Raw genomic sequence first — 22,144 nt, 5'->3', positions numbered from 1 at the left:
CTGAATTAATTTCAAATATAATTTTTATGCTGCTTCTGCATTTGGGAACAAATCAGACTCCAAATCTAGGCAAGTTAAAACCTCTCTGAGTCCTAATGTTTCTATTTAACAGCTGTTGAATAATTTTTAACATGACATCTTCTTTGTTTACATCTGAAAATAGTAGTGATTTAATAACAAGTATAACTCTTTTCGCTCAAAATATCAATTATGCCCTTTATGCAAAGGAACCTTATCTGTGTACTTGAACAGTAGAAAAAGAACTACATCTCTTTGGACATAGAAGTCAGGGAAAGGGTCTTTCAGATGGATTTTGCGGAGCCAAGGACTAACTAATATTCACAGTCCTCTTTGAGTTTCCATTAGCAAGAGAAACTGATGATAGAATCACTTCTGTCCTGTACTTTATTTATCAGTAAAGACAGTTCAAAGCAAACTTTTCCTGAATATACTGGGAACTAACTACTGAGAGTTTCCTTGTTTATTGAACAAAATCTTTTTCATCAGTGCTGCTCAAAGGACTTTTCCCCCACAGTTCTAGCAGTTTGTTGCTTGTTGAGTCATTTTTGTCTTTGAAGTACATCTGATAACAAAGGTTTATGGCTGTTTGATACTGTAGGAGGCACTGGGCCATTTCTGAGAATATTCCATGCTGATGGAAAGGATGGTTAGATGGCTCTTCAAGTTGCTGGGTCAGTGCAGGATACAAGAAACCATCATTGACTAGGTTTCCAAGTACCCAGAGGATGGAAATAATAACTTTAGGTACTACAATATTTCAAGGAAACTTGTTTCCTTCTGTGTTTCATTTTTTTGCATCTTTTGCTTGTATGACTCCTGTTTTTATTGTTAAGTTCTTGATGAATACCCTTTTATGCCCTAACAGATAAAGCTGGGGAATTTGATAGAGAAAAATTCAATGAAATTTCTTGAAAGCAAATTTTTATTGGCCTAGAATAATATTGCTACAGTACATGTTATTTTATGTGATTCAGAAGCTCATGTGAGTCATCCATGATTTCAAAGGTAGTCCCAAGAGCTCAGTCAAGGAAATATTTTGGCACCATTGAACACTGCTCTGACCTTTGAGTCCTAGATGAGACAAAAACAGTGAAAAGGAACACATCAGATGAGTGCCCTTGGAATGAATAAAATGGCATGCATTTATGTCTTTTCTTTAATATGTTGAATTTTAATGATACTATTGAGAGTGAGATTCCCTTTACATTTGTAATTATAAAAGGGAGCAGATGATGAAGGCTTAGCTTAAAGTGTTCATTAAAAGAGCTTACACAGCCAAGGCTCTGCTTGAATAAAGTACATCAGGAAGATAGAAGACATGAGTGAGTGCCCTATTCTAGTGAATTATTCTTAAATAAAGCTATCTTGGAGCAAATTCATCAGAGATAATATCATGCCAGTGAAAATCTCTTCCTCTTTAGTTCATGAAGCAAGCCCTAGATTACATGTTCTAAATGTATGTTTCTGGAGGTGAAGACAAGTCTAGATTCACTAGGAGGATTTATATACATGATCTTCTAAAAACAGGGCTTCCTTGCTCTCTCTATACATTTGTTGGCAGGCTTGTGCAAGGTCAGTTCTGTGTGGGCTGTGCAGAGCTGAAGAAAAGCCAATACACTTTCGGGACACATCTCGCTAATTCATACAGGTGACTCAACACAAGAGAATTGCTCCAGAGTGGTGCCTAAGTCTCTCATCATCATAAAAAACAGTCTGAGGGTGGTCACTGCCAGTCTGCTACACTCAACTGTTGGAGAATTCAGCTTGGTTACAGAAGACCCGGCTTGAGATAATATTTTTACTTGATTTGAAATAGAGCTCCTTAATTTATCAGCAGCACATCATAGCCACCTAGATACTTTGTAATGAAATACCAAGCTATTCACTGAAGCAAAAACTAGAAGCCAATTGCCCATATATCCTTTGAACTGATCACTGGACTACTCATACATACAAACTTTTTTCTGACTAGATTTTAATTGAGCTGTGTAAAAACTGAAGGCAATCAAAAAAATTAATACATCCTCCTAATTACATCAGGAGGAAGGAAAAATACGTTTATATATAATTCTGCCAAAAGAATCCATTCATCTGAACAGGTCACAAGTACTTTTGGACCAAACCTTCAGCTTAACCCTACTAAATTCAATTTCTGTGTCGCTCAAAGAGAGTATGTGGTGAGTACATCCTGTATGGTTGTGTATTGAGAAATACCTTTGTTAACCAGAAGGAGAGGAGTGGGCGTATGTCGCGAGCCGATGCCAGGGGGCACCGGCTCTCAGGTGCTTCCGTGAGTTCCCCCCAGGGCGGAGGGGCCGCTGGGTCAGACCGAGGGTCACACCTGGCGCTGCCTCTCCCAGCGGAGCGGCCGCTGCGGGGCCGTGTTTTAGGGGGGAGGTCAGAGTGCAGCCCCAGCGCCCTCACAAATTGCTGCCGAGACCGGTGTTTACTTCACAGATTCACCGGTTTATTGAGGGTTAACACAGACTGAGGGGTGAGGCTTAGGGAAAATGTAAGGATGGCAAATGGCTACCAGGGATGTATATATGCAGTACCAATGTGTCCTGTAGGGAGGTAACGCAGAAAGTGCCCTTTAGGCGTTCTCTCCGAGAGAGGGTTGTGGATCAAAGGAGAGGGAGGGAGGGAGGAGGGCAAGGCCGACGCAGTCCTTCTTGAATAGGTCGCGCTGTGTGTGCAAGAATGGGGAGAGGAAGCAGAAATTGTGTTGGAGTTGTTCCCCTCCCGCGGCGAGGCGGCTTCTTCCCCAGCGGCAGAGGCGGCAGCGACAGCGGGTGCCCCCTCCAACAGGCAGCAGCGGCTCCTCGCCTTGGCAGGCAGCTACCGCAGGGGCTCCAAATCCGTGGTTTCAGGGGGCAGCCCCTCGCAGCTCGGCAGCGGCGGGGGCTGCAGCACCTTGGTTTCCTTGGCAACCGGCGGCAGAACCGCGGGGAGGGGGGTTGGGCGCTCCGGCCCCGGCCCGAGGGAAGGTCCCGGTGCTCCCGGGGTCCGAACCCGGCACTCGCACCGCTGAGGCTCAGGCTCGATCCTCCGTATCAGGGCAAGTCCGAGGAGCAGCAGGGGAATGTCCCACGCAGGAAGCGTCCGAGCAGGCCTCCCCCTTTTCATCTGCTGAACTTGGTGCCTTTTATACCCCAGTGACGCCCTGTCCAGCCAGTGTCACTGTCCAGAGCCAACTGGCACCCATGAGCCCCAGGTTAGGGCAGTAACTAGCAGGGCAACGCATAACTTGCTGCCCATCCTTCCTGCCTTGTACCACACCTGTTGTTTTGCCTTCATTTGTCCCTGAGCAGCAGGCCTGGTTTTGGTCCCTTAGCTGTGAATAATCAGCAGGAGGGCTTTGCTGGATTAAAAGGCATTTTGTTTAGACTTACGTGGGGAAGAACCATTTCCCACAGTATAACATAAAGAGCATGAGAGGATCCTACTTTTATTTATAGAGGGAATATGGAATTGAACTCACCAAATGGGTGTGTTTCTGCAATGAGATCTGGGTTTGTTTCTACAAAGAGATTGCTAGTGCTAACGTTCTAAGGCAAGGGGTACCTTTTATGATCATGAGTGGATGGGTTTTTTTCCCATTAGAAGATATGCTGTAGGCAAGTATATTACTTTCTCATTTGTATGAAAAGCATGCCACCTCTTAATGATCTCTGTGTTATTATTAGCATGGAGTGTCATCACTTCACGGTCTTCAAATGGCCCATGTGTGAACTGATGCCTGCATCAATGCTTTGCAATACAGTTAGGCTGTGCTGTGCAGAATTTCATTACATTTTCTGATTAACTTCCATTACAGTAATTTTGCAACACCAACATAAGGAGTTGCACAGTTTGATAGGTCTCCTTTCCTTTCAATGATAATTGTACCAGAGAACATTTTGAGGATTTACATGATCACACTTCTCAAGGGATTTTAATGATCGATGGTTTTGCTTCCTCTGTTCACAGAAAATCCAATGGTGCAGATAACTAACATTTCTTCATCTACATCACTAATTTAATACTATTCCAGAAAATTTACACTTTTGAAACTCTTAGCTTCAATATACAGAGTCATTTGAAAACTTGTTTCCAGATGTTAATTACTTACAATAAGTAAAAAAATGCTTGCTCACTCAGATAATTTAACACCTGCCAATAGCTCAAACATGAACACAAGTAATTTTTATTGGTTAGCATTTTTGCTTGTAAATTTCCTCACTGTGTTCTTGTCAATATATTTCAGTGCAGCATTTAAACAATATATGGACTGTGGTATGTACATTCAAACACATAGACTTCTGATTCTTTGCAGTGAAGACTTCCCCACCTCTTTAGGTGATGTCAATATGTCTCATATCTGTATTCTCCAGGGCACAGTTATAATTCTTGAACTGTAATATTTAAATGGCAAATTCCTTCACCTAAGCAGTAGTCTGTAGAGCTCATAGACAGCAAGTTGAGCTCAGATTCAAATATTTGTGTAGGTGCCGGTGGAATAACAAATCTGCAGCTTATATTTAAAATATGATGGATAATGAGACTTCTTTCCCTATTTTACATATTTATTTGTCTGTGACCAACAGCCCTATGGAGAGGGAGTTGAGCTGGACATCCTTACTGGGAGCTCTCTTTCAAGCAAACCAGGAATCTCTGCGGTGCTTCTCCAGTTCAAAGCATTCATTTTTAAATCGGTGACTATTTCCATTAGAAAACTATTTGCAGAATCTTAGTCAGCTAGGTGTAAACTTTGGATTTTCAGTGATTTTGGTATCTGTGATATGCTTTTCATTGTCCCTCATTAGTATTTATGTCCTGGACTGAGTCTATAACATAATGGTTCAGGACAGAGCTAAAAAGGGGAAATGTGAGTTTCTATTCAGTAGTAAACCTAAGGTAAAAAAGGCCTCTGCCCAGAATGTGTGTGGCATGAACATGATGAATTTGAGATTAGGAAGGGAGAATATACTCAAAGGCATACAGTTAAGGAACATGGGCTGTGGGCATGCAGAGCTATAATTTTATGTGTGAACAATGCAGGCAATAACCTCTTCTGCAGCTCACTTTATGTCCAATGGGAACTACACAAATGCAAAGGCAAAACAGAGGTACAAGATGGTCTGATGAAAAGGAGGTACTGCTAAAGGATGTGATGTTTTTTGAAAAACATTTGCCAGTTATTATTCAGGGGGTTCCGGGCAATGATAAAAGTTCTGGGATGTTTTCAGAATGCATGACACTCCAATGTATTCAGATGTGTTTTGCCTCAGTACAGGTTGACAATTGTTATGGTGTTCTGGATGTGAATAACTTTCCAGAGAGAGAAATTTCTGGCTAACCATCAGGTGGTCGTAGTCTTCTTGCTGGTTTCTGTTTTGTTTTTTTGAGTGCAGTATGTGCAGACAATTTTGGAGAGTGGTCTTTGAATTGGCCTAATTTTAGTATATTTGTTTAAAAAGCACTTAAACGCGCACACAGCTGTGGATCAGTAAGAACTATGCAAGAGTGCCAATTTAAAACTCAGTGTGCTAGTGCCACTCATACATGGGCAGGAATCACAAAGGCAAAAGAAAGCAATGTAATGAATGTGATTTTCTGCTCTTTGGCACGAGTAATTGTGTGTCAATCTCCCAATTACAGACCTGGAAGATTCAGAAGAGTAACTTTTCTTCTGAATGCTTGTTTGAGACAGGAAGGCATGTAACCAAATACAATTCTGGGATGAGCCTGGAGCTGGAGAAACCTAGAGAGCTTAAGAGTAAAGAAAAGCCTCTGTTAAGAGACCTATTGGTACAAAAAGTGGAGGTGTAGGAAACATTTCCACAGAAGCATTTTCAAAGGTTGCAAGGGCTATTTTATAACAACTGCTGAAGGATAGATCTGATTACTCGAGATCTTATATGCATAAAAGTGAAGCTTCTGGATTAGCAGTTTCTTACCATTTTTGTTTAGTATAAGATTTAACAAACTCCATCAAGCTTTGGTGTTTGAATGCTTTAAAGAGTATTTCCCCATCCCCTTTTTTATAATTTGCTTAAAAATATGTGGTTTATTCATCTTTACAGAAGACTATGATGGAATGAAATCCAGGGTCAAGCTGGAGTTTTAATAAAAAATCATCAGAACACATCTAAGGTTTTTACCCTTTAGAAGAAATGTTTACCCTGGTGAGAGGCTAAAATTTTAAGGTCAACCTGAACTATTTATGAGAAAGAGATGGCAGAGCATCCCACTCTCACAAAGAGGGAACAGAGCTGAGAAAGCAAAATTATGTACCAGTCTGTTTGTAACTCTGCCAGCTGCATGGCTATATGCAGGTTTGTGTTATTAAGGCACAAGACATCATGTTTCTACCTCCAGTCAGCTGTTGTAGTCAAAGAGATATTCAGTCCCACTCATACAGTGGTGGTCAGAGATCTTGCAAAATAACCTTTGAGTTTTGTCATGGATCAAGGGAGTGCAATTAAAAGAGGGCTCTTACTCTTTTGAAGTTACAGTTTTGTATTTATGTTATGTTTGGACTCGATGACCTCTGAAGTCCTTTCCAACCATGACTATTCTCTGATTATTGACAGAACACCTTTGAATATAATGACTGTTTTTCCAAGATTTTTGCTTTGGTTATTGTGAAACACAGTGGAATGCCTAATAAGAAGAAAATATACTATTTTTATTTATTACCAAATATAGAACAAGACTGAGTATCTTAATTAGATAGGACCAATTGGGAATATGGCAGGAAGGCTGTGTTAGAGCTAGGTAGAAAACTTTGCTAAATGTATCTCAGCTCTCACCACTATTTCTCTCTGTGCTGCTCAGATAGGGGAACCTGGCAGGAGGGGTTGTAGAGCTACACAGACTAGAGAGGCTTAGTGCTTTGGGAAACAGATCATGCTGGGTACAGTGGGCGAGAAGTAGGAGCATAATCAGCACCACTTGTCATTTTTTGAGAGAAAGATATCCTTCCTTTTTCTGATTAGGTAAATTTACATCTCAGACAGGAAAAAGTGGCCTTGGAATTTCCTGTATGGTACCGTGCTTGAGACTATAGGGAAAAATCAAAGCTCCACCAAAGATGAGGTGTGCATTTACATAGCACAGGGTAAGTACAAAATAGTAGCATGTAGTAACAGGAACAATCCTGTACTTATCCCTATTAGAGCACATAGCACTGGATGAATTTTGCCTGATGGGCAAATTGCAGTCCCATGTCTTCTTCAGGGGCCCATCTTAGATCATGACTGATCTCTGCCAAAGACATTGCCCTCAACTTTCTGTCTCGTGGCTCTGCAAGATTATAAAGCAACGTTGCATCACATTTTTGCTCGTCATTTTTCATATAAACTTCCTTTAGGAGGAGAGACTCTCATATAAAGGATGTCATGGGGGAATTGTTGCCCAATATTCTTATGTGATTCTTCCAGTCCTCCAGTCCATCAATTTCTAAGTTTGTAGAGAGGTATTATGCTCAGGCATCACTGAGCTAAGTTGTATTTAATTTTTCTGTCGCTCCTTTAGATTTTTAATGCTTTGTCTTGCTCATCTCTTGAATTATCTCTGATTTCAATCCTTCTTTGTCATAATGATGAACTGTTTCATATTGCAAGCTTGAATTTATTTCACTCTGCTATTAGTGTATTACTGTCCAAATGAAAGGAGACAGGAAACACTTTTGCCTTTTGAAAAGAGATTTGTTCTCCTTTCAGCCCTGCATTTATGTGCTTCCATTTTAAATACATAGCTTTTTGTTTAAGGCTTTGTGGTTACTGATATATGCAACCTGCTTTTATCAGTGCAATATTCAGCCAGTTACTACCCTAGTTCTTTAGTTTCCAGATCCTGAAATATCATTGATTTCTGCAGTTCCTCATTAGACCTTTGTTTTTGCTTCTTCTCTCCTGTTGGATAAGGCTTTCGATATACAATGGAATGAGGAGACCTCCCAATGTTTGTGTGTCTTCAAATCAGGCTACCACTAAGTTAACAACACATGCTTCCTTAAGGATGTGAGCACAATCTTTGTTCCCGTACTGGTTTGAAGTATGTATAAGAATTAAGAAGTGAACTGGAAGTGCAAAGTACGATGCAACAAGCCAATGCAAGCCCCTGTCCTACCCAGCTTCTCCACAAAAATAATCTGTTGGGATGTCTAAAGATAAAACAGCAGAAGAAGAGATGAGAAATGGAGTGTGGATAGAAGAACTGGTACACTAAAAATGAGGCAACAAATTAAAAGAAGATTATAGACTGGCAAACACAGTTGTAAAAACTGACATTATTAGCTTTAGTATTAATCAATATCATTTGTCCTACCTCTTTAACCTGTGTTTCTCCTGAGGACATGAAGAAGATGATAATATGACTTAAAGATTTGAGTTCTTAATCTGAAAACTTTACAGCATGAAAAGGTAAATATTTTATGATAATAGGATCAGTAAAAACTATTTGCCATCATAAGGGAGGAAATTCAATGGGTTAAATAACTTCTAAGACAGGAATAAATGATGGGTTTGTACCAGTTCTTAACTCATATCGCTGTATTCCATGAGAATTGCCACATAAAATTTTAATAGCTGAAGATTAAAAAGATCAAAAGCTTTCCTTTGCATTGTCTGATATAATGATTTTAAGTTGTAATTGAATTGTGGGTTCAGAATTCTACAGTCAGTCATAATAAGTGAGGACTCAATGCTTTTATGCATCAGTGATCCATCAGATTACATAGCATCATAGCAGCTGTAGGTGTTGTCCAACTTCTGTCATTCCAAATTTTTCTAATTTTTCTAATGAAAGCACTATTTCTACTGTTGGATTTTCCTTCAGTGGTTTGGCACATTTTTTTCCTTTTTTCCTGTTGTTTTTTTTTGGTGGTGGTGGTGGTTTTTTGGTTTGTTGGGATTTTTTTAGCTTCTTCAGGAGGTATAATTTAAGAAATGCCCGTATCAATTTGATCCAACATTAATACATCAAGATTGGAAAGCCTCTGATGATCCCATTCCCATGAACTGTGGAATCATTTTAGCTCATGACTATGAGGTATTTGTGTTCGAATTACACAGGAGAAAGCAGTCCTGAAATTTTGTTTTTTTCTGTTTTCTGCACTTAACATTTTATCTTCTGCCTACAAGGCCTTTATTCCCATTTTTTCATTCTGTATAAGCAATGCCACAAATTAAACTACAATACTGCACCTCCTGCTTTGTAGTCTCTTCTACTGGACATAGGAACATGTGCATTAGACTGAGGTATAAGACACCAACAACAGACCTCAAAGATATACAAGAAAGAAATCTCTGAGACTGAAGAGTTAAAAACAGTCGAGATTATATTAAAGACCCCTGTGGTTATGCCAACCTTCACACTTCATTATAAATGGGTAGGATTGGCTCACACTTCTAGGGTTCAATTTCTGATCTAACACTAAAATCACTGCAGAAAGCCAAAGGTTTGTAGGTATCAGGAATCAGAGTTAACATATTTTGACTATGTCTGCATTAAAGAATAGTACAGAGATGTAGAGTGAAACACCTAATGCTGAGAAACGAATGTCCAGACTAGGTATTTTTCAGGGAGGTTTATTTTGATCAAGCTTTGTCCTGGTCTCATGGATTGAATGGTCATGTGGAGTTGGAGCATATTGGGTGTGCTGCTGAAAGAACACCTTTGGTTTAGCTTCATCCCAAAGTAATACGGTCCTCATATTGTGACACCACAACATGTACCATGGCAGGGAAATTGGAATGATCAGGACACTTGCTTGAGAAGTACCCTCTTGACATAAAATGAAACACTCTGCAACACAGCTTTTGTTGCTAATATCAAAGCAGTAGCCCACATCCTTTGTCTTGACTTACCCCAGTGGAAGCAGGAGAGATTGATTTCTAGAAATACTGTAATAGGAAAATAGAGAAGGAGCTGCACCTTAGTTTCACTTCAGGCCTCAGTTAATACATTCAGTAAAATTAGTTAACCAAATTGTTTTCATTAAGCCCACATCAGCACTTATTATTTTATTACCATGGTGACATTATAATTATAGCTTAGCCTGCACATCATTGCCAGCCAAAAAGAACAACCCCTTATATTAAGAATAAAAATATAAAATCTTTTCTTTTTCTTTAATAAACTATGTCACTGTGACCTTTCCATCTAAGCAAGCAGTCTATTTATTAACCCACCCATAATGCAACTTACTTCTTAGGACTAAGTATTCTACACTAATGTTTTTGCAAAGCTATTTTCCCATTTTAGCTGGGAAAACAGCTCCTACTACTCCAGTGTGGGGGGATGCACATCTAATGTGCTAGTGATTCTGGACCCAGGAGCTTTTATAGCTTATTATTTCCTATACTCAAGATGAACCCATATTATGGGAGCTACACCTGATTATCTAGGCATCTGTTTACTGCTTAGGCTCAAGGATTACTCATCTCTACCCTATTTTCTACTTAACATTTACTCCTAGTTTTTCACTACACCACTAAGAACAGACAGACTTGGTGATGCAGATCATAAGACACCTAAGAATTTAATTTAAAATAAATAGAAACTTGCCTGAAATCGTATTAGCACAGTTGAAATAAAGACAAAATTCTACCAACATGCTTGGTTTATGATGGGAACAATCTACTCTCATAATGCCCCTTTGGCAACAAAATATGAACTTGATTAAATACTAAATCCCCTTGAAAAGCAGAGTACACGAGGCAAATATGCACCCTGACTTATTTTATAAATTTCCTTCTGGAGGCCCCTGCTGGAGTATCTGAAGGACTTGTCAGAAATAGTGATTGACTCCATAGCATGAGATGAATATAGACCTTCTGATGTAGATATCCCTTCTACAAATTAGGAAACTGAGGAAGTAAATAGATTATTTGCACAAAATCAAAAAAGGAAAAAAAAAATTACAGTAAATAATTTGTGGTTTTAGAGAAAAGCAGAAAGTCTACAAGAAATTCAAAGCAATGGTTTACTGCTGTGAAACCAGCATGTGTGAATCATTGACCTGCTTATCTGGAAATAAAACATTACTTGATACCTCTCTTTAAAATAATCTGGGATTAAAATACATTTTCATAAGATTTTTTCATGGTTCATAATCAAAGCAGCAGAAAATCTTAAAACCGCTTGTTATCTATCCAAGTGTAATGTCCTGCACCTGGGTTGGGACAATCTCTGGTGTCGATACAGGCTGGGCTATGAAGGGATTGAGAGGAGCCCTGCCAAGAAGGACTTGGGGATGCTGATGTATAAAAAGCTACACATGAGCTGGAAATCATAAAAATCACAGAATGGTTTGGCTTGGAAGGGACCTTGAAGATCACATAGTTCCAACCCCCCCTGCCATGGGCAGGGGCACCTCCCACTAGACCTGGTTGCTCAAAGCCCCATCCCACCTGCCTGCCCTTCAACACTTCCAGGGATGGGGCCTTCCCACAGCTGCTTTTTTTTTTTCCCTTTGTCTGCCTCCACTGATCTTCTGGGCAGATGTCTGAGAAGGGTAAGAACTTCTTCCTGGACACTTGCTGGAAGGCTCTAGTTCAGGAGCTGCCTGCAGTTCTTCCAACAATATGGAAGAGAGCTCATTCTTGGAACAGGTAAGCAAGAGTTGGCAAAAGCGGTAGGAAGCTTTGTCCTTCATACTAGTGAACAGAGCAATGGTGCACCTCAGACTGAACCCAAACCTCCTTCTAGGCTCCAGGAAACTCCCTCGGTGGCCTCCCACAGGCTTCAAGCCTCGCAGTGGCACAGCAGCCCAAAGGACACCAGGGCCTCTCATCACCATCATCATCAAGGGAGACCTTGCGCAGGCCAGCTGGGCCTCTCTGTCCCATCAGAGGGATGTCTGGATGCTTCGCCCCCTCTCAGCCACTGTTGAGCACAGGGCGCTGCACCACTTGCAGGCACCAGCTCCATGACGAGGGTCACTGAGGACTGCCAGCATTCCTGGAACACAGTTGCCATTGTCACATCAAGGTAAACCGCAGACATGGGATGAGAAGGGGGCTGGGGCTCCGGGCTCATGACAGGAGGGGGAGGGAGGTCCCTGTACCCAGGGGCAGCCTTCCTCTGGGCAAGCAACACAGCAGGTGGGAGTGAGCCCCAGGAAAGGGGCCCTCAGCCCCATCACCTTCCTCCTCCCACATTTGGGCATCTTCCAGGCCATGAGCCTCCCTGCCCAATCCCACCATATTTGGCCCCACCCATCGGCCAGAGTCACAGTCACCATCACAGTGGCCTCCTGATGTCACCAGCCCTATCACAGCAGGGCCCCTGCAGCCGGCCCACAGTTCTCCCTCCAGCTCCAAGGCCCTGGGATGCCAAGCATGGCTGGAAGGAAGAGGAGCCGGAGCAGCCGGGCGGGTGGCTGCCCGCCCTGGGTGGGACAGCACGGACACAGTTTCTGCAGCCACCAGAGAGGAACGTGCCTCCCAGGGGCCTGGAGAAGGGGCAGCAGCGGAGGAGGAACATCCCCCCGGCACCATGAGAGCCACGGCCCGTGCTCACACCGCCGGTGATGTCCCGCACGCAGCTGTGGGCACCAGGGAAGCAGCACGGGGCCCTGGCGTGTCTGCCTGCTGAGACGTGGTGTGAGCCCCGGGCACGAGAGGCAGCGCAGCCGCTGGTCACAGCCAGCGTGGGCTCGCGAGGGGCAAGTTCTGTTTCACTGAAAACAAACCCTCTGGACTTCCCACAGGCTCACCTGCAACCCCTCCCACCAATAAACAGTCCTTTTGATTATCAAGGATTGTGTGAGCCCTTCTTTGCCACCTCCCGCCACTGCCCCTGGCCAAGAGGTGTCATCTCCTCCCCACCGAGCCCCGAAGGAGAGGGAAGGAGAGGGTCCTGGATCCACTGAGCTGTCCTGCGATTGTGCATCTCAAACTGAAGCTGGTGAAGCTGTGCTAGCTGTGCTCACAGCACAGAAAGCCAGCTGTTTTCCTGGGCTTCAAACAAAGTTTGACCAACAGTTCTATGGAGGTGATTTTCCCTCTCTACTCTTTGATACACTGCCTCGTGTACTTTGTTCAGTTCTGGGCTTGTCAGCACAGGAGAGACCTGGATCTGTTGGAGGGCCACAGAAATTATCAGAGGGGTGGAACACCTCTTCTACAAAGAATAGCTAACAGAGTTGGAGTTGTTCAGCGTGGAGAACTGAAGGCTCTGGAGAAACCTTATAGAAGCCTTTCAGTATAGAAAGGGGATTTACAATAAAGATGGAGACCAACATTTTAGTAGAGGCCTGTAGTGATAGAACAATAGGTTACCGTTTTAAACTAAAAGAGGGCATGTTTAGACTAGATAAAAGGAAGAAATTTTTTATGATGAGGTTGGCGAAACACTGGAACAGGTTGCCCTGAGAGCTGGTAGATGCCCCATTCCTGGATGCATTCAATGCTAGGTTGAACAGGGTTCTGAGCAACCTGGTCTATTTGAAGATGTGGTCACTACAGGAGGGGTGTACTAGATGATCCTTGGAGGTCCCTTCCAACCCTAACTTGCCTTGCAGTTAAAACCACCAGTAAAAGTTTTCAAAATCAGTGGGTTGTAGCCAGATTATAAAACAGATTGCCAAACAGCTAAGTGTAGTGCATAATCTATTGCTTAAATCTACTTTGCTCTCAGAGAAATAGACAGTGGTAAATGTTATGCAGAATTTTGAAAAGTGCTCCTGGGCACAAGCCGAGGAAGTATGGCTTTCATGTGGTTAACAAAGAAGTGGATAAGTGTATTTGGATTTTTAAAAAATATATCCAGTCAAGGTGTCTCATCATACTTTCATAAAAATAAAAGAATAAAAAATAATAATAACATTGCTCATTAAAAGAGAGAAAAGAAAGGATGAGGCTAAGTGGCCAGTTCTCACAACAGATCTCCTGTATTAACAGGAATATATCCTGGGGTGCATGCTCAATATATTCATAAATCTTCTAGATAAGTTGTTGAATAGTGAGAAGTCAAAATTCTTCAAAGTAGACAAAACTAAAGCTGATCACAAAGATTTGGAAAAGATACTAGAATTTTAAATGACTGTGTGATAAAATGGCAGAAGTTCAATGTTGCAGGAAAGGCAGCAGGAAACAATCCTGGCTGTCCCTGTATAATGATGAGTTATTGCTATTGCTGAAAGGAATCTTGGAGGTACTGACAATCATTCTTGGTGAACACTAGTTCTGAAGAAAGAATCCTCCCCAAAAAAAGTAAATTCAGAATTAGAGAACAAAACCAAAAGCATTATTCTACTGTACAAATCAGCAGTTCATCCCAGAATATTGTGTACAGTTTTGATGGCACAGTCTTAAAAAGATGAGTCATAACTTCTAGGCACAGAGGAAGAAACAGGAGTGATCCCAGTATATTGGCTTCTACTGAACAGAAATTATATGGAATTTTCCAGCCTGAAAAAAAAAAAATATAACAGAAGGGGATGACACAGATATGGAAAATCCTAAGTGGCCTCAGAAAAGTGAAAAATAATTCTGTGTTTTCTGTGATCTGTTCTCAGGTTTGGAGGTCTCTCCTTGGCAAGAATGCAATCACAGCCCACTCCATAGCCCAAAGACTCAGCAACATTGAGGATGTCCCAGAATGAACTCGTTTTCAGCCTGTGATAGCTCAGGATTTGTTAGCACACATACTGCAGAGACTTTTGCAAGAGCTCAGGCAGAGTGAGAGGGAGCTCTAAATGCTCCTAAAACTCTTAACGTGTCGCACTTCTGAAATGCAGAATGGTAAGTCACTCTGGTGGACAAGCACTCTCCTGGACAGGAGATCCAAGCATCTTTTTGTCATAAGCATTTATTAGCTAGTGTCCTACATGCCAACTATTTTCTTGACACTTGACATCCTTGGGACAGAAAAAAAATAGCTTTCTTTCTGCTAGATAGTCAAAGCTCCAAAAATGCCCAGAGTGCTGTCCTACCTTCTATACCCTGCATGGGGAATTTTCTGGGCTGGATATGGTTTGATACTTAAAAGCCAAGGCAGCTTACAAGCACAGACACAGGCTATCCCATGCCAGCTGGCCTCAGTGCCTGGAAATGTTACCAGGCGTACTTAATTCACTGGTAGAAACACTTGTTCAATGTAATATTCCTTTCCCATACTAGCTTTTAACCAGATTCCACAGGGAAATCTTGTTACTGTTTCTTCTGTAAATCTTTGTCCTCTTCTTGAAGTCCTTCTAACTGTGGATGACTCCGTGCAGCCTGTGTGGTTTCCGCCTGCTCTCTGCTTCTGTACTTGCTGGCTAGACAGAATCTGCCCTGTCTTGGTTCTGGGGATTGTAGGACCCTAACTCAGTGCTACCGGGGACCTCCACCTAATCACCCTGCACCAAGGCCTAGAAGCTCTGTGTAAGCTCAGATGTTCAGTCCTGCATAAGTTAAGTTATTGGAGTGCTGGACCCTAGTGCAGCCCTAGCTCCCAGACCCTGTCCTGCTGACTAACCTGCTGCCTCGTCGCCGTGAACTTGCCTGAGGATCTGGACCCTTGATTGAACCTAGCCCCTGTCAAGCCTGCCTTGCTGTGGGACTGGGTTCTGTCTGGTGACCCCCTTGCCCTGTCAGCTTTGCTGTTGCTCTTGATTCTTGGCTTTCTGTCCTTAAGGGAGCAGCCAGCCATTGCTGCTCTTTGATGTGCTCTTATCTGTCTCCTCCGCTAAAAATTAACTGCTTCTTGCAACTAGGATTAATGTGACCAAGAACAGGACACTGATGTTGTGTGGTTTTGCTTCAACCATGCCAACATTTTTATACCATTTATTAAGTCAATCTATTTGTATTATGCAGGATAATTGCATAGCATTTTCATTCTGTCTCTGTGGGAAAATTTGTTTACTTAACAGAACCACTCCGCTGTCTCTTTTGTAATCTTCTGGCCAGAGTGTTAGCATGGCCGTGGACTCTAGGGTTATGTGTATTGACACAACATGAACTAAATCGTGCCAAGCACACAATCTAATAGCAATACAGGATTCTCCAGGCTGCTTAACATTTAATAAGCCCATGTGGCAGGTGTTTAGCTGCTCCAGCTGGCACAACCATCAGCTATGCCTGGGCATAGTAGGCAGTATGGACAGTGCCATGTCACCCTGCCATCTTCATTCTGGCAGTCTTTCAGCTCTATCCCAGCTGACCTTGACACTGCATCCTCTCTTCCATGTTTAAACTTCACCTGGGGCCACATCAAACACAACACTAGCACTGTAATAGAAAAACACCTCTTTTTTTCCTTCCTGCAATGTCAGCTGAAGGGAGGAGAGCTCCTTATTTTTCATAGTCAAAGGACAACAGAGGGCTATGTGCACCAAGGAGATGACAACCATTGTCTCTCTTTGTGAAGATCTCCCATAGAAATGAGAGTTCCAGCAAAGATTTGGGTACCAGTTTTTGTCTCTCTTGCCACCTAAAGAGTTAGCTCAGCAGAGGGGGGATATAGTGGTTGCACATGGGTGGGTAACTGAAAAATTATAAATATTTAAGATGGGCATACACAAGTTCAAGATTGCAGCCCATGTTTTGGTGTAGCTCAGCATGGATCCACAGTTCTTCAATGAACTACTCTGATTGAATTATAATACAGAGATTTGGTCCTTGGCACACCAATCTGGAATCCAGTGCCTCCTTTTTAGGGTCCCATTTTTCAGGTAGGCCTCTTCTTGGCCCAATGTGCTGCAAGGGGAAAAAGAGGCTGAGGATGCCACAAAGGGCTGAGACCACTCAGTGATCTCTCACACAGAGTGCATGTAAGGAAGGGATTTGCATTATTCACTTGAATGCCAGAAATCACATGCAAGGCTACAAAACTAGTTTATTGTAGACCAGACAGACAGAGTGCCCTTATTTCAGTGAGGAAAACTAGTTGTGTGTGCCCATCTACAACCCTGAAGATGTTTCAGCTCAACAAGTAGTTCCATGAGTTGGAAAGTACCAGCCTTGCAACCCCTGGACAAAATAATGGAAGAACCAGATGTATATGTGGGTCAACCAAACATCTGGGTATTTAAAAAACAAGCATTGCCTTGAAAACTTCAAGGAATACAATGGATCTGAGTGGTCTTAGTCCACATGTCACTCCCTCATAGCTGGGGATGCCTGGTATGATGACAGTGAGTATACAGAAGCAAGTGACATATTGAAGAATATTATTAAATGCTATCTTAAATCAGAATACTAATATAATCAGGTTGCAGCTGTGATTAAATAAAACTTTAACTCTTTCCTATAGGCTGTGTTGTGAGAGTATTCCTGGCAAAGAATGGGATTAGCTCAGTGGAGGTGACAAGGGCCTCATCTCTGAGGCTACCCCTGTATTCTTTGTCCATGGCAGAATCAAGTTTGTTTGGTTTCCATGGTTTCCAGTGGGGGAGAAGGAAGAAAGCAGGGATAGATTTTTGCTAGGATCAGATGCTTGATATGCAGTATATACAAAGCCAGGCAATATGCCATGGTGAGTGAGAGGAGAAATCTTTCATCACATCATCTGATAGTCTCCTATAGCAACTGCAGCAGGAAAAGCAATAGCTGCAGAGGCATACAGCTGCATAGCAACCAGTCATTTCATACAAAAGGGTCTCACACTCCCTCCTACTGCATGCACAGTACTAGTAAGGAACAATTTTATTAGGTACCTGCCTTTCCCAAATAGTACAAGTTTGGTAGACACAGCACCCAAATAATTCTACTTCCCTGCCCTGGAAGAGGGTGGAGTATCGCTTATTGTGATCTCAAAGAGGTTCTCTGGAAAGGAACAAATGCTGCTGGATTTGCATGGTGCCACTTGGGTGAAGAATTGTTCACTACAATATAGCCACAGACCTTGCTGCAAATACCTCAGTCTTTTCTGCCTCTCTCAACTCTAGGAAGGAGTCCCCTTCCACTTCACCACATGGTGTCCACCTCAATTCTTGAGCAGCTCTGTTTTTGAGCTGCCTGTCAGTGATAGTCTGTGGTCACTGGGTGCACTCCTCAGCCTGTGCTGCCCCTACCATTTACGGGAATACCTGGTGGACCTTGTCCAGGCCTCTTCTGTCAGAGAGGAATGTTTATAACTCAGGTGTAGGAACAGGGGGTGTCTTTTGAATGGGGGAAGATTATACCCATTTGCTGCAGATATGCTTGTGCAAGGCTGCTGTCTGGCCAGATCCAGGAGTGGGCCAGCAAATGTTGCCATGATCACCACAGGCTGCCCCTTTCTAAGACACCAGCCCCAGAGTTCCTCCTGCAGGAGAAGCACACTTCATCCTGGTAGAGATCCTGGCCACTGTACCATTCTTCAATAGAAGCTCAGACTCCTGGGGGATTATTTTTTCATTCTAGTCATTGCTGAAAGTTTTCTCCTCCTTGCTCTCTGAGGCCATTTTTCCTTTTTCCTTTCCTAGGTAGACAGGAGGTGCCACCAAACCTAATGGCCAGGTGTGAACCCTGTATGTACACCTCCTTTGCATGCCAGGAGCCCACTGGACTCGGCTCAGGTTGGTCTTGGCTAACTAGTATGGATGGCTGGTGTCGGAAGGACTGCCATATTTGGAGCAGGAGGAGGACTTGGAAGTTGTGAACACCAGATTAACGTTTCATCAAAGCTGATCTTTGTCAGGAGACATGTGGACCCTGCTGTGTTAGCTGCAGCCATGTTCCTTGTACTTGAAAGACAGCAGGCCATCTGACATGGATGCTGGCCATGCAAACCTACTCTCCAGTTACTGATACTTTGATTTGTTTTCATGGCAGGCTGTCAGCTGAAGAGATGACAGATGGTCCATACTTCAAAATTCAGTGTTTGCTGCCCAGTATCATGAAGTATCTGATCCCAGAATAGAGTCCAATTTTTCTCCACTTCCCTCCCTTATCAGCAAGAGGGAAAATGATAATTCTTATACCTGCCTCTGTTCTCAAAGCAGATGCCACTAGTGCTAATGGTGGAGCAGGAGAGCATCAAAAGCAGACCACCCAGGAACAGCCACAAAAGAGGCAGCTTTTGATCATAGAATCACAGAATGTCTTGGGTTGGAAGGCAGCTCTAAAGGTCATCTAGTCCAACACTCCTGCAATAAGCAGGGACATCTCCGACTTGAACAGATTGCTCAGAGCCCCATCAAGCCTAACTAGGCCAGGATTCTGGCCTAGGATGATGACTGAGGAGGATAGGAGGTGTAGTACCCAAAGACAGCAAACAATGTCACAACCAAATATTGGTGAGATGAACAAATTAGGGTTAGCCATGAAAAATTATTTCGGATCTGCGATTTAGGTTTCTAGCCTGCCTGAAGCCCATTATGGACTTCTTAAATTTACCCTGGCACTGCTTCACAGTCTGTACTCCTTGTACTGTCACACCATGTCCCTCCAGGCAGTGAGGGAGATGTAGCAAAGGCAGACAAACATTTTTCTTCTCCCTGGCTCTGTCTTCACAGGTAACTAACTGCCAGAGGTAGAGGGATCATGTGAATCACCACCATGTCAGAACACTGCTTTTTAGGTCCCCAAAATGGGGATTTTTGCTACCCTGGGGATCAGAACCCTTAAGCATGGAAATTGTTAATACGGTTTTCCCAGCCATGCTGTTAAATAACGTTCTGTCTCAGTCATTCATGGGCTCAGATGATCGGTCTTTCTCTCCTTTTGGGAGCAGCAACATTTGCAAGGCTCCCTGAAGGTAAAGCAAGGTACAAGAGAAAAATCAGACATCTGCTGCAGAGTTCTGCAACAAGAGAGTACTGAGAATTATGAAAGAACAAACTGAAGAAGAAAATCATACATTTAAACGAAACAGAAAAATCTTGGACATCTGGAGATAGTGATGTCTGAACACTAGGAGGAAAAAGTAAGCTGAAAGGGGTCAGCAAAACAACCTAGGACTTCAGTGTAGGAGGGCCAAAGTCTGGCACTAAAACAGAACAGCAGGTGCAGTGTGTATTCTGCCATGACAAGGTTAATTCATCACAAAATCTTTGCTAATTGGATTTGGCACACTGATTTTATAATAGGACTGGGTGTTGTATCTTGCAGGGCATGACATTCTTAATGCAATAGTAAGAAGTCTTAAAGCTGAATTCTCAACTCTGGTCAAATAAACACAAGCAACTGAGAATGAAAAATGTAGCTTTTATTAACAATATCAACACAATGAAAATGAAAACATAAGCATATCTTATAGCAAGTGTATAAATGAGAATTAGCTGACAGTTTTAATAATGTGGCCAGAATACTTGTCTGCAAGAGAGATAATTTATCTTAGTCTTCCTGAAGTGCATCCCAAGAGTGATAGCATCTCAAGATTGATAAAGATGTAAAAACATGATTTTACAATACTCACAAAACACCTTAGGCCTTTTCTTCTATATTGGCTATTTGTACCAGCATTTAAGTCTCTCTCTTCCACAGTACAAGTAGCCTGAGCCTGTCAGGTCTTTGAAAGCTCCACACTCTTCTTGTGGATTTGAAGGTCTGGGACAGTCTTAGCTGCCATGACCATGAGATGGTCCAGTTCAGGATCTTAAGAGGAGGGAACAAGACAAATTGTGGGATGCCAGCCCTGGGCTTTAAGCTCAAGAATAGTTCATCTAGACATGCAGGAATTCAAGGAGAAGTAGCCAGCAGCTTTTATGGAGCTTCTGACTAAAACAATTACATAGTACAAGGAGCTCCTGACTAAAATCAGATACAAAAATGTGGTGTGTTAAGAGCTGGAAACAGGGACAGGAGGAATTCAGAGACCTTGTCTGAGCCCACAAGGGTGGTATTAGGAAAGACAAAGACCATCTATAGCTGAAACTTGCAATGGACATGAAGGGCAACAAGAAGGGCTTCTATTGATGTATCATTAGCAAACAGATGACTAGGGAAACCAGGGCCCAGTGCTGCATGGGGCAACTGAGTGGACACAGAAAAGAGCAAAGCACTTAGTGCATCTTGCCTCAGATTTTCCTGATAAGACCAACCTACAGGGACACCAGGCCCCTGAGAGCAGTGGGAAAATCTAGAGCAAGAAAGACTTAACTGTCATTTTAGTTATCAAGTTAGGGAATATTTAAACAAAACAAACCGGACAGACACAAATGAATGTGACCTGATGGAGTGCACCCACAAGTGCTGAGGTTGCTGACTGACATCCTTGTAAGGTAAGGATATGCTTACTTCCCTTACAGTTAAAACCACCAGAGAATGATATTATTTATGTACATTAAAAACTAAAGAAAAAAAAAAAATCAAGTGTTATCGTTCTCAGTTCAAAGTCATCTGAAACATCAGGTAGAAAATCAAGTCTTTTGCAGAAAATCAATGTATTGATTTGCTTGGGTCTTTTGTTAAACAAAGACAAGGAGAGCAGGAAAAGAGATAAAGGTAAAACAGAGTCCTACACCATCTTATGTTGCAAAATCATACTTTCACGTGTTGCAGTAATTACTATGTACATATATGATGTCTGAAACATGTAGTGTTACAATTAATTTATTTCTATTGTATCAAACAGAAGGCTTTTACTTTGTGGTTCTCTTCTAGGAAGGAATGAAAACAGGACTTCTCAAGAACATAAACATTATAAATAATTTCAAGAACATAATTTCAAGAATAGGCTACAGCTGAGCTTCTTCATTTTGGTGTCAATAGCAAATAAGCTCAGAATCTTCTTTGACATGACATGTAAGTGCTTCAGATTTATCCTTCAAATGCATGTGAATCAAGTCTCCTGTAGTATTACCAGCAGTTACAGCCACAGGCCTAATAGCAGCCTGTGTGGGACTGAATTGCCTCTCCCCTGCTCTCTCTGAGGCACTGGTCCTCTCCTCTGCCAAAGGTCGTGCCTGTTCTTTGCTGGGATGAATTGTGATGTTTTAGCTCTTGGGTGTTTCAGAGCATTAGATTTTTCTGTTCTGAATCTTCAGGGCCTTGCTAATTGTGCTAATTGAAATCCAAATATGTCTACCTATTGTTAAGTGTTAGCATTCCTTAACCCTAACGATTACTGAGTCCCTTCTTATATCACAGTGGCTGTTTTTTTACAAATCCTGGTTGTTTTTTTGAAGTATCCTGCAAGTACATCTTGTAAACCTAATCTTGAACAATATGTCACCTCCAGTCGTATTTAATAAGGTGGTCTCTGCTGTGTGTTGTAAATA

General features: G+C 42.3%; 1 protein-coding gene across 1 annotated transcript in view; it reads right to left on the bottom strand.

Moving 5' to 3' along the window:
• Positions 1–951: 951 nt before the first annotated feature.
• The window catches only part of MED10 (mediator complex subunit 10), a 65,556-nt gene continuing 44,363 nt past the window's right edge, over positions 952–22,144 (bottom strand). Inside the window, exon 4 of the mRNA XM_051610021.1 lies at positions 952–1,092. Coding sequence (XP_051465981.1) covers positions 1,045–1,092 — 48 coding nt within the window. The 3' untranslated portion in view covers positions 952–1,044. The remainder of the gene's footprint in view (positions 1,093–22,144) is intronic.

The sequence above is a fragment of the Apus apus genome, chromosome 2, assembly GCF_020740795.1.
Source record: "Apus apus isolate bApuApu2 chromosome 2, bApuApu2.pri.cur, whole genome shotgun sequence".
Taxonomy (NCBI): domain Eukaryota; kingdom Metazoa; phylum Chordata; class Aves; order Apodiformes; family Apodidae; genus Apus; species Apus apus.
This window is presented reverse-complemented; position numbering and strand designations above follow the sequence as displayed.